Source organism: Narcine bancroftii, chromosome 12, assembly GCF_036971445.1.
Source record: "Narcine bancroftii isolate sNarBan1 chromosome 12, sNarBan1.hap1, whole genome shotgun sequence".
In the NCBI taxonomy this organism is placed as follows: Eukaryota; Metazoa; Chordata; class Chondrichthyes; order Torpediniformes; family Narcinidae; genus Narcine; species Narcine bancroftii.
In genome coordinates this window covers 41171725-41184792 of record NC_091480.1, presented here as the reverse complement: position 1 = coordinate 41184792, position 13068 = coordinate 41171725, and the positions used below count along the sequence as shown (strand labels likewise).

The window sequence follows — 13068 nt, the reverse complement described above, 5'->3', positions numbered from 1 at the left end:
AAGGAGGAAGAGAATAGCTACCCCACCCAGTCCCTTTTAAGTTTATCATGCGCCCTTTTCTTTCTGTGTTTCCTGTAAGATTATATCTGCTGTCAAATTTTTAAGGTGAGCCAGGACCATCTTCCTTTAAGAATTCTATCTGGGGGGGCGTGGCAAGATGCCGTAGAGTCTTGACGTGTAATCTCGACCTCTCTGGCCAGACTTTTAAGAACCCGTTTTTAACTCTGTTTTCAGGTTTAAATTTTTTAAAACTTAATTTAAAGTATCAAGGAATTGTTATGGGTATTAATGGTAAAATGATTAAACCTCAAGTACAGAAGAAACTACATTTTCGGAGTGTTGAAGATTTAGAGCCTTATCAGTCTCCTACAACTTGAGGTTTGCTTTCTTTCAAGCCTAAACCACAGAGATTGCCTGTGGGAGCTGAAAAAATGACTACTATTCACCAGAAGGACATCACTGGAATTATCCGTTCTCAGGAGGAAGGTGCGTGTGCACCCGATGTGGATCCTGATTCTGGCAGCCTGCCGACTTTAACGGAGGGGGCATGCAAGAAGACAACTCCATTGCTTGAAATACCGCAGGATATACTCCAATCTGAATATTTTGGTCTTTTTTGTGAGTCTTTGAAGCAACTACGGGTTGCGGAGGGAGTCGGGGTGCCGTCGCTGGGAGTCCAGACCCGCAGTAAAACTGTTAAACTGCCTGTTGTTGAGATGCAGCAGGAGCTGCAGTTACCTGGTTCTGCCACTACGTTAGAGAAAGCAGGGCTGAGCTTTTCCGAATTACAATGTAAACAGCTAAGCCTTTTCATTCAGCCTATGTAGAATGAAATGTCTCAGAGGCTCATTTGGAACTGGATACATTAAAATATGTGTGGAAGCATCTTGTGAGGATTTTAAACAATTTCAGGCTGCTTTTTTGAAATGTCAACAACAACTGGCTTCTAATACAGAAAAAGTGTTGGAGGTGGAAAAATCCATTAAAGAATTGCGAGAACGTGAGAGGGAGTTAGAGAGGAAAGTAGATTATTTGGAGAATCAAAGTAGAAGGAATAATGTGAAGATTATTGGTTTGCCAGAAGGTATGGAAGAACAAGATTCTCTTCGTTTTTTTACCAAATGGATTCCACAAATACTGGGGCAGGAATTTTTCTCTGGAGGTCTGGTATTGGAAAGAGCTCATAGAGCCTTAAGAAGAAGACCTCTGCCTGGTCAACCACCGAGACCCGTGATAATTCGATGTTTGAATTATTTGGACAGAGAAATATTTCATTTAGCAGTGCAAAATGCGAGACAACGACAAGCTCCGTTAATGATTCAGAATAGTAGAGTTTTTTTCTATCCTGATTTGAGTCAAGAAGCGTCGGCGTCGATTTAATCCAGTTAAAGAAGTTTTGTGGTGTAAAGGTTATAAATCGACTTTTCGCTATCTGGCAGTGTTGAAGGTGTTTTGTGGAGACTTTCAATCTCGGTTTTTTGAGAATGAGTGTGAAGCAATGAGTTTTGCTGACTCGTTGCCAGATGTAAGAGGACAAAGACGTAGCCCACCATTGTCTCCTAAAGAAAAATCTGGTTGTTCTGGAAATGGGAGAAATGGGAATGGAAAGAGTCCGTTTCCTTGAAATGGGGTCGCCGAGTCTGGAATTTCTTGGATGAATAGAAGATTTTTTTTTAATTTTCTTTTTATGTCATTATGATATCTTGTTGTTATTCTTTGTTTGGCTGGGGAGGGAGAAATTTGCTCTATGTTCTACTAGTCATCAGCCACTGGTGGGTGATCCACACCCAACTTTTGTTTAGGGATTACTACCTTTTGGTAGTTTTTTTTTGGGGGGGGGTTTATTTTTTATCTTTTTTTTTATTTTCATTTTATTTAGACTTTAAATTGTGGTTTTTTTTCTCCTATTGGAGGGCCTATTTACATTGATCTGAGTCTTTATATATTGATATTATTAGTTTTTAGTAATATTAATGGATATGTCAAAGTTGAAGTTTGCTACTTTTAATGTTCGGGGTTTAAACAGTCCGATTAAGCGTAAGCATATTTTTATCAAGTTTGATCTTTGGTAAAACATGTGTTTGGTAGAGATATGATTTTACCTGAAATGATTACATTTGAGACTTTTGGCATAATGAGATGAAATATTGTTTAATAATGGAAAAAATTACATATGTTTCGTGGATAACTATAGTTTTTTTTATTAATAGGTGGTTGTTATATTCAGAATATTTACATTTTGATGTATATTGACTAGATTTTAATATGTATGTTTTACTTTTCTTTATTTTTTTTCTTTTTTCTTTATGGCTCTCCTTAGTAGAGTTGGCTGAAAGGGGGGGGGTTTCTTTCATATATAACACATATATAACAATTACAGCACGGAAACAGGCCATTAGGCCCTTCTAGTCCGCATCGAACCAAACACTCCTCTCTAGTCCCACCTACCTGCACAATGACCATAACCCTCCACCTTCTTCTCATCCATATACCTGTCCAACTTTTTCTTAAATAATAAAATTGACTCTGCCGCCACTATTTCTCCCGGAAGCTCATTCCACACTGCTACCACTCTCTGAGTAAAGAAGTTCCCCCTCATGTTACCTCTAAACCTCTGCCCCTTAACTCTTAACTCATGTCCTCTTGTTTCAATCTCTCCTACTCTTAACAGAAATAGTCTATCCACATCCACTCTGTCTATCCCTTTCATAATCTTAAATACCTCTATCAAATCCCCTCTCAACCTTCTACGCTCCAAAGAATAAAGACCTAATCTGCCCAATCTCTCCCTGTGCTCTAGATGCTTAAACCCAGGTAACATTCTGGTAAATCTCCTCTGCACTCTCTCCACTCTGTTTATATCCTTCCTATAATTAGGTGACCAGAACTGCACACAGAACTCTAAATTAGGCCGCACCAACGCCTTATACAATCTCAACATCACTTCCCAACTCCGATATTCCATGCAATGATTGATAAAGGCCAGCATACTAAAAGCCTTCTTCTCCACCCTATTCACATGAGTTTCTACCTTCAGGGAACGATGTACCGTTACTCCTAAATCTTTCTGCTCTTCTGTATTCATCAATGCTCTCCCATTTACTACGTATGTCCTGTTCTGATTCTTCTTACCAAAATGAAGCACCTCACACTTATCAGCATTAAATTCCTTTTCTTCTTTCTTTTTTTAATATATATAAAATATAACATTCATGCTTTGTTTATTGTTATATATATGTTACTTATTATCTGTATTTTGAACAAATAAATAAAGTTTTTAAAAAATTTTAAAAAGAATTCTATCTGGACAAAGTTAAATTAAACGAGATGATTAATATTAGAGTCACACTTCCTGGAATTTAGATGGGTGAAGGGTGATTTGAATAAAGTTGTAAGCAACAAAGGGAATTGATGAGGTCAATGAAAATTCCTTTTGATACTGAATGAAGGAGAGGAAAGCCAGGTTCAGTAAGCCTTTCACGAATGAAGAGAGAATGTACCCTGCATGCAAAGAGAGAGTTTCCACAAACAGCCGGTTCAATTGAATCTGAGATTTTTACTCATCAATGATAACAAAGGATATGGAGAACAGTGGATTTATTTCCAAGTGTGATAACAAGATATTAGAAGATGCCAAAATTATCTGCAAGAATTACAAACACCTTTTAAACTTGTACTTATTTCACACTCAACATCACAGAACAAAGGGTCCTTTGTAAAAATTATAGCCAAGCTGCAAATAGGTAACAACTCTTGCTGGGCAGAGTTCCATCAAAAAGAGAACTCTGATTCATTATGGTTCTTCTATCCAAGAATATTAACAATCTATAGAATGAATGTCATTAAAATGGAGAGGGTGCAGAAATGATTTGCAAGGATGTTACCAAAAGTGGAGACTAGACTGGAACTTATTTTTATCCCTTGGAGCTTTGAAGACTGAGGAGCGATCTTATAGAGATATATTCTTCTGGCTATCCATCCAATAGGATGATGATGGTTCCTTTCAGTCAGTTTATGGGGTTTGATATGACGATACCTCACTCGTCAGAAAGGAACAGCGTATGTGTGAATGGATTTAGTTGAGTAGGGGTTGCACAGGTCCAGACCCACCCTCTCAAAATCCCCTCCCAAATCCAGCAGCACAGTGAGGTCCAAAATGACTGGGGGAAGTTCTGTTGCAGTGAATGGCCAGACCAAGCATCGATGCAAGGAATACCCTTTCCATGCTTCACAGCATGTGTTTGCTAGATGACTGTTGACCCCATGAGAGGGTTCATCCGCCCTTTAACAGGTCGTTTTTCATCCTGCAGGATGTCTCACCATCCTCCGCACTAGGCAAGCCTGGTGGGAGAGTTAATTTAGTCACCGACCACCCGACCTTGTGACATGTAGTACTAGGTTGCATAGTCCCTGTACCACTCAGACGAGTGACCGGATATGAAGAGATGAGGGCTAAAGATAACTGTCTTTTTTTTCTACCCAGGGTAGGGCAAAATAAGAGGGCACAGATTTAAGGTAAGAAGGAAAAGATTAAGTCAAGTCGCATTTATTTGTCATTCATACCATAAACCTTGTAGTGTACAATGAAAACGAGATAGTGTTTCTCTGGACTGTGTAGCTGGTTATTTACATGGATAAATTACCTCAGAAACAATTTTTATAAATAAACATATCATAAATAACATATCACTCATTAAATATCAGTTGCATATGCTATCCCCCGGAGTTCAGAAGCCTAAGGCTTGGGGAAAAGGCTGTCTCGTAATCTGGTCATGAGGGCCTGAACACTTCAGTACCTCTTCCCAGATGACAGGAGGGAGAACATATTGCAGGAAGGGTGTGTGGAGTCCTTCACAATGTTTATGGCTTTCTGCAAACAATGGCCATTATAAATGTCCATCATGGCAGGGAGAGAGACCCCAATAATCCCCTCAACAGTCTTTACTATCCACTGCAGGGACTTGAGTTCTGAGATGGTACAGTTCCTGAACCAGGCAGAGATGCAGTTACATGGGATGCTCTCAATTAATTCTCCGTAGAATGCAAGGTGAAGGGGTGGAAGCTGGACTTTTCTCAACCTATACAGGAAGTAAAAGTGTTGTTGGGCCTGCTTGGCAACAGATCTGCTGTGAGGGAACCAGGAGAGATCCTCCGCCAGGTACACGCCAAGGAATTTGGTGTTCTTGACTACCTTGAGAGTGGAGCCATTGATGGTCAGTGGAGAGTGGTTCTCCCACACATCCCCCCCCCCTCACCCCCAAGCTCTCCTGAAGTCCACCACCATCTCCGCTGTGTAAAAGAGTAAACCTTTTCTACAGACAGCAGTGGATGGAACAAGGTGCCAGAGAAAGAAACAGAGATAGAGGTAGGTCAAATAACATCTAAGAGACAATTGGACAGGTGCAGGAATAGGCAACTTGGTCAGCAGGGATGAGTTGAGCTGAAGGCCTTGTTTTTCTGCTGTGCCACTCATTGGCTTGCAAACTTAACAGCAGGCTGTCCTGTTCTTGTATCCACACAATAGGTCTTCCCAGTACAATCAATAGGCTGCAATCAGGAGCTGTCAACTTTTCACTCCCAGCTCAGACAATAGAAACATTCAAGAGGTTACCTGCTAAAGAGCTGTTTGCTGACCAGGAAGGAATGGTGCTTCGCCGTTGGTAGAACAGGATGTATGCAGTCTGCTTACAAACATCTTCATCTAAGAGCTGCTGAACATCACTGTCATCGAAACAGTACCAAAGGCCATCCACAGAGTTCTTGCAAAAAGCTACAAAAATGTCAGAGGTACTGATCAGTCAGGCTCAACCATATTCACAGGTCAGAAAGGAGCACATGTAGAAAAGGTCATTTGCACAGGCACAAATAAGAGAATTATTCAGTCAGGTATTGGACAACAGCTGAATGACTTGGAACTTACATATCCAGATATAACTGAGACTCGACAGAAAAATGCGGCACTGCAATCCAGCTAGTTTAGAGGGTTAAACATAGACAGTATCCCATTAAAATGATTCAATCTCGGTTTTTACAAATTCTCTGTGGGATCATGGAACACTGTACACCTATAAAGATCCAGTGGTATATTTAAAAAGTCCCATGATAGCAGCTAAGCATGTTTTTTTTTAAATGTAAAAGACAAAGCTAACATTAGTAAAGGTGAAACTATGAGAATGCCTGAAAAGACCATCCAGTTAATTTAATTTTTTTTTGGGAAGGAAATTTATAATCCTGACCCAGTCTGAGCTGAATGCATCAGTCTGTCAATAACCTGGCTAATTCATACCTATGCTCTAAAATTCAAAAATAGCGTGCAACACATTGCCATTTACACCCACATCACAAAATGAACAATTCAAACAACCCTCTGGCTGGGATGAACCATAGAGTGGTTGGTGAAGCCTGTTAAATTTTTGGGGGCCTTACCAGTGTAATGGCCTCCTTGCATGGTGCCATGGTGATTGCACACTGCATACAGATCATAGAGGTAGTCTTCGGGATCCCTGCCGAGTCCATAGGGCCGTCTCCATGGTGACCAGTGGGAAGGGAGGCTCCAGCTGCTCTGACTGCGTTTTACCACATGTGGTGTCATGTCCAGGCCTGTGAGGGGGAACTTCACCAGATTTTGTAGCTTGGTCCTTTTATCACCCTCCTATTAGATGGCAGACAAAGTAACTGATTGTTTAAAATCAAAGCACATCAAATACCAGATCAATGCAATATGGTGCACGTGCCTGTCATACAGTGCCCAAATTAATTCAGTCATTGTGTTCAGCACCCACTGATACAAAGTATCAGGTTTAGTCCAATTGCCAAAAACATATCAGCAATTTCTACAGAATACTGGCCATTATCAGTGAAGAAAGACTATAATCCGGATCTCAGCTGATTCATTGCAGGAAGCACAACTATCCCTCACCTGCTGTGTATGCCTAGAGGTCTTTAAAGACATACCCCTTGAAAGAATTCACCTGCTTAAAACGTTTCAAATGGATAATGAGCACATCTGGAAGTGTCCACAAACTCAGTTTGATGCTGCCCTGCTGGAGCTGTTTGCAGTGTGGGCAGCGCCAGGCATCATCTGGTGCCAGCTGTTAAAAACAAAAACAATAGTCGATTAGTCACAATCCTCAAAAAGTATGAATTTGAAGATACTAGACATTAAGAACTTCACGAGAAAAGCCATATAATTTCAATGCATTCTTGTACCATGTCCATTAATACACAGACATACAACATGCCATCATGCACATAACCTGCCGTCACGCAAGTGCAAGTCCTTTGTTGGAGCTGGTGCCCATATTGTCTTCACCTGTTCTTCTTTGGTGTAGAGATGAAAGCACTGAGATAAGGTGTAGGTCTGAGGCTGATGATGAAGCTGCTGCTGTTGACGAACGCTTTCAGAATCTGGGACATACTCATCCTCAGCACTCCCAAACAAGCTGCAAATCAAGACCATTATAACTTTGGAATCAGAACTATTAATAAGGCAAAAGTGTTTTTATTGTGCATCAATCTTAAATCCTTTCCTCAGCATTAACTATTATGTCCCAAATGCCCATGGAAACTTGAAACCATACATCATACCCTTACTGGGAACATAATGTAATTCATGTTAAGCACCCTTCAAAAACTTGTGCCCATTCATGGGTCGGATTGCCTCTCATTTAACATTCTCTCTAACTTGCTTCATCAACCCGAGAACTTCAAAGCTATCTTCTCATGCTAAAAAAATTAATTCCCTTCATCCCAACTCTCTCAACAACTTAATACTAATGTTTTTCTCCCCCCTCTCCTCTCTCAGTTGTGATCAGGGGTCTTCAACCAGAAATGTAAACTGTTTCACTTTCTAACGATACTACCCAACCCAATGTGCCAAATCTGTTATTGTTTTAAATTTACAGTTTTGTGATTGACATAGTTTCTATACTTGGGTCACAAGTTAAATGCTAGTTATCTTGACAACAATGAGTTCCATACCCTAAGTTCATTCTCAACCTCTCCCAAAACCCATTATACACCCAAGCACTGCAAGAGAAAAAAAAGCAGATATTGAAATGCAAAAGTTTATACTGCTTACTACTCTTTGGTGTCTCTGTCCCATTCCACAATGATCTTAACATGCTGCGGTCCACCAGGTCTACAGGACTTCCATGCTCTGAAACAGAGAGCATCTAGTTCAAGCGACTTCAAGATGCAAGTACTTTCAGGAATGAAGGTTGGTTGACGACTGTATAAAATCAGTAAGATTTACGTCTCTGTACATGCCGGGGTCCTGAGGTTATTCCAATAGAGTTTACAAATAAATTCCAAACAACAATTCACATGTTGTATTGGAAAAAAAATTATATTCTTATTAGTTCACCGGTAAATTTTAAAAATGAACCGATAACACATCATAAAAATAGTTAAATCTCTTAGATCGCAAAATCTCTGACAACCTTTATTCAGGGCAGAATCAGTCAGCGTGTTATATAACAAAAAGTCTCATTATGACCAGTGATGTGTCAGAAAGTGTTTTCTAAAAAAGTGTCCAATTTAAATGTTATCATCAACTTTCTAAAATCTTTACTGACATCCCACTCCAATTGCACACGATATAATGAACAATTACACACTTAATTCTTCAGTAATTCCTTCATCACTGCCACAAATGTTCTTTCCTGGACAAGGCTGCACATGTTTTGATAACGGGGTCCAACAGAGCAATCAGCTACTATAACAATGGAAGGTCAAGTGTGGAATTACCTTTCTGCTGCCAACTGGCATAGGGGATAATCTTCCTGGGGTGAAAGGTAACACTTGCCCACACCACCTCCAAGTACTCGCAGACTAAATGGAGCAACCTGGGGTAAGGATGAATAGAACATAAATACATGAACAGATCTCCCAACACAGCTTTCCACACAAGCAAATAGGAAGTCAGTTAAACATCAGTTAGAGAGCATCAATACCAAAGGGATATGCCACAATTATCATCTTTAAACTTCTTTCAGTCCCTGTATTTTTCTGATCCTTTATTCTTCTCAAAATTGTGCTTGAAACACAGTAATTGAGCTCATGTTTCCAGAATTTATGGCAACACATCTACTCAAAAACACAAGGAATAGTGCCCTCCAGTAACTTTTCTCAATTTCTCCCTGAAGAACTTCCTGACATCAATCTTAAATTTGTTTCACCAGTTTGAGTTTCAGCCTCCAACTAATTTCAATAGGTTAGTGTTATCCTTTGTTCTGAATTGCATTTAGTAGATGCTTGCTGTCATATAAACCTCTAGACAGTGTTCAGACATACTCTTTCATGATTGAAAGTCCTTTAGATTTTTCAGCCTTTCCTCACAAATGTCTTGCTACTAATCCATCTCAAATCTCCAAAGTCTCAAATAGCACAACAGGAAAAGGCATGCAATTTACAACAGGATTCACAATGCAATTTTAAAGAGAAGATTCAACTAAATAACAGCAACTAAGGCTTGGCATTGAGAATCTCCCTCCTGATTTTCATATTTCACAATTATAATGTCAGGTTATCACATGATTTGTACCACTAACAGAAGAATGGGTCACTATCTGTAGTGACACAAGTACACAGCAACAGGATATAAACTTCAACACTACAGTACTCTGTCGACTAACTTTACTGATGCTTACATAGAAGGTTGGTAGAATCAACCACTAAAATGTAGTACAGACATTCCCTGACATAATTCCAAGTTCCATTCTGACTGACTGGTCAGATCTCGAAATGGACGCAAGTCATATTTACTTGAATAATGCGCACTTACAGAGAGATGCTGTGATGTACACAATGCTAGGACATCGTCTGACGGTCACTATCATACGCATGCAGCACATTTACATATATTTGTTCTTTATTTTTTTTAATTTCCATATGTATGTATGGATGGTCATAAGTCACATAGATCATAAGTAAGGGAGAGGCTGCATTAAGTATTTACATGCTCTCATGTACTGGTACACGTCAATCTCTCTTGTTGGCAGTCTTTTTTTCTTTGGCTTGGCTTCGCGGACGAAGATTTATGGAGGGGGTAAAAGTCCACGTCAGCTGCAGGCTCGTTTGTGGCTGACAAGTCCGATGCGGGACAGGCAGACACGGTTGCAGCGGCTGCAGGGGAAAATTGGTGGGTTGGGGTTGGGTGTTGGGTTTTTCCTCCTTTGCCTTTTGTCAGTGAGGTGGGCTCTGCAGTCTTCTTCAAAGGAGGTTGCTGCCCGCCAAACTGTGAGGTGCCAAGATGCACGGTTTGAGGTGATATCAGCCCACTGGCGGTGGTCAATGTGGCAGGCACCAAGAGATTTCTTTAGGCAGCCCTTGTACCTTTTCTTTGGTGCACCTCTGTCACGGTGGCCAGTGGAGAGCTCGCCATATAACACGATCTTGGGAAGGCGATGGTCCTCCATTCTGGAGACGTGACCCACCCAGCGCAGCTGGATCTTCGGCAGCGTGGACTCGATGCTGTCGACCTCTGCCATCTCGAGTACTTCGACGTTAGGGATGAAAGCGCTCCAATGGATGTTGAGGATGGAGCGGAGACAACGCTGGTGGAAGCGTTCTAGGAGCCGTAGGTGATGCCGGTAGAGGACCCATGATTCGGAGCCGAACAGGAGTGTGGGTATGACAACGGCTCTGTATACGCTTATCTTTGTGAGGTTTTTCAGTTGGTTGTTTTTCCAGACTCTTTTGTGTAGTCTTCCAAAGGCGCTATTTGCCTTGGCGAGTCTGTTGTCTATCTCATTGTCGATCCTTGCATCTGATGAAATGGTGCAGCCGAGATAGGTAAACTGGTTGACCGTTTTGAGTTTTGTGTGCCCGATGGAGATGTGGGGGGGCTGGTAGTCATGGTGGGGAGCTGGCTGATGGAGGACCTCAGTTTTCTTCAGGCTGACTTCCAGGCCAAACATTTTGGCAGTTTCCGCAAAGCAGGACGTCAAGCGCTGCAGAGCTGGCTCTGAATGGGCAACTAAAGCGGCATCGTCTGCAAAGAGTAGTTCACGGACAAGTTTCTCTTGTGTCTTGGTGTGAGCTTGCAGGCGCCTCAGATTGAAGAGACTGCCATCCGTGCGGTACCGGATGTAAACAGCGTCTTCATTGTTGGGGTCTTTCATGGCTTGGTTCAGCATCATGCTGAAGAAGATTGAAAAGAGGGTTGGTGCGAGAACACAGCCTTGCTTCACACCATTGTTAATGTTGAAGGGTTCAGAGAGCTCATTGCTGTATCAGATTATATTTAAACATACAATGACCAACTAGGATTCACAAGGGGTCCAGGAGCTCAATGAATTTCTGTTTAACACTTCTGTACTTGCTTATTTACTTACACATTTCTTTTGCTGTGTCACCAGAGATATTTTCTGCTATATCTAAGTCCTTGAATAATTGTTGGAAATTTAACATAAGTATTAGCAAGGAATTCTACATGAAGGAAGACTTGATTGGAAGTGGGGCCTGTTTTACCTTTCATCCTTTTTCTCAGTTAACTGAAACAGTTAAACTACAACAAAAGCACAATTGCTCAATGATGCAAAAACAATTTCAGATTTTGTACGATCACACAGGATTCAAAATTACATGGGTTCAACAAATGCCTCACCTCTGTGAACATCCCTGGCCTAAAGAGATGGCGCATCTTTTCCAAAATGGCTTTTTGCAGTCCTTCCCATGATATTTTATGATCCAAGAAGAGTACAAAGGGGTGACCAAACCTAGAGAGCAGATGTCATACAAAATTGGAAAAGTGATAACAAAAACACCTTTAAAAAGTCCAGATATTTAATTGCAAAACGTCAAGAATTGTGATGTCTCAGTACAACAAAGTAACCCCAATATTTATTTTTAAGCCATTAAACTCAAGTCTGTTGCCATATTGCATTCAGGAATTCACTAGATGAGTTAATGCAATCACAAGACTGGTTCAATTTACCGTTCTGCCAGTGGAACTGCAGAATACAAATTCTGAATTGACAAATCAAAGTTTGTTATGTTCATGCAAAATGGTGCTGACACTTACAAAGAGAAACAACTCAGCTGCCTGTGCAGTTCAGTCCACAGAAAGCAAGAGATACCCCAAATTTCTTTCTTAGTTAAAAATTGCAAGAGATTAAATCAACATACTGATAAAAAAGGCATCTAATGGTGTTCAAATGAATTATAGTAATTTTTCAGTTCTATTCAAATCAAGAAGTTAAACTTGATGGATGTTAAAACTTGGTAATTCCCAAGACAAGCATGAAGCATCACTGAACCTTTGAAGGGTTTGACATCAAGGATGACATTAGTCACATGACAAAATTATACATTTTCTATACAACCCAGCAACTCGCACACCAAACGGAATTCAGTCTGGATTCCAATGAATTAGAGATTATTTAATAAAACAAATATTCACAGAGATCTGTGTTACAAACAGGCCACAAAATCTTATCATAAAGGGTCATCATTCAACCCGAAAAGAAGGACTAATGTCTTCAGAAAGCTGTGAACCTTTGGAATTGTCCACCCAAGAAAGTTATGGGTGCCAAGTATAATAAAAGTTGAGATCTGTCGATACTGTGACTGTGGTGTAATCAAGATTAATGAAAATCAGAATGCCTGATCAGGTCAGTTGTGATATTCTGATGAGGCTATACAGCGTATTTTTGATCCTATGTTCTTTTCTCAACTTTTAGTAATACATTAAACCAATGTGGAAATTGATTCTACTCACCTTCAAAAGGAAGGAGAGCAAGAGTTAAATAGCCAGTATGGAACACAACCAAAGACAAGTAAAAGATAAAGAAATGCAATTCAGATGTCAAGTTAACCTTTTAGCTTTTATCCCGAAATAATCACCTTTTGCCCTGCTGCCCAGTACAGCATTGATTACACAGCAGTATCAGTGATTTTTCATATCCTGAATCCTTATTGTACACTCGTTCTAGTTTGATCTGTTTTGTTCCTCCATTAGAGTAGACAGTAGACCTGTGGCCAGTGTTGAACTGGAGATTGTTCTGATTTATGTTTGTAAGCATTGCTGAAAAAAAAAATGCAGGAAGGGGATTAGAAGTGCATAGA

General features: G+C 40.3%; 1 protein-coding gene across 3 annotated transcripts in view; it reads right to left on the bottom strand.

Annotated features, from left to right (window-relative positions):
* usp31 (ubiquitin specific peptidase 31) overlaps window positions 1-13068 on the bottom strand; it is a 157751-nt gene that overhangs the window by 38334 nt on the left and 106349 nt on the right. For all 3 annotated transcript variants that reach the window (XM_069906522.1, XM_069906523.1, XM_069906524.1), the window contains exons 8-15: window positions 12847-13027; window positions 11609-11720; window positions 8749-8846; window positions 8081-8158; window positions 7313-7442; window positions 6972-7091; window positions 6427-6652; window positions 5612-5770 (exon numbers count right to left, since the gene is read on the bottom strand). In XM_069906522.1, the coding sequence (XP_069762623.1) occupies window positions 5612-5770; window positions 6427-6652; window positions 6972-7091; window positions 7313-7442; window positions 8081-8158; window positions 8749-8846; window positions 11609-11720; window positions 12847-13027 (1104 nt within the window). The remainder of the gene's footprint in view (window positions 1-5611; window positions 5771-6426; window positions 6653-6971; window positions 7092-7312; window positions 7443-8080; window positions 8159-8748; window positions 8847-11608; window positions 11721-12846; window positions 13028-13068) is intronic.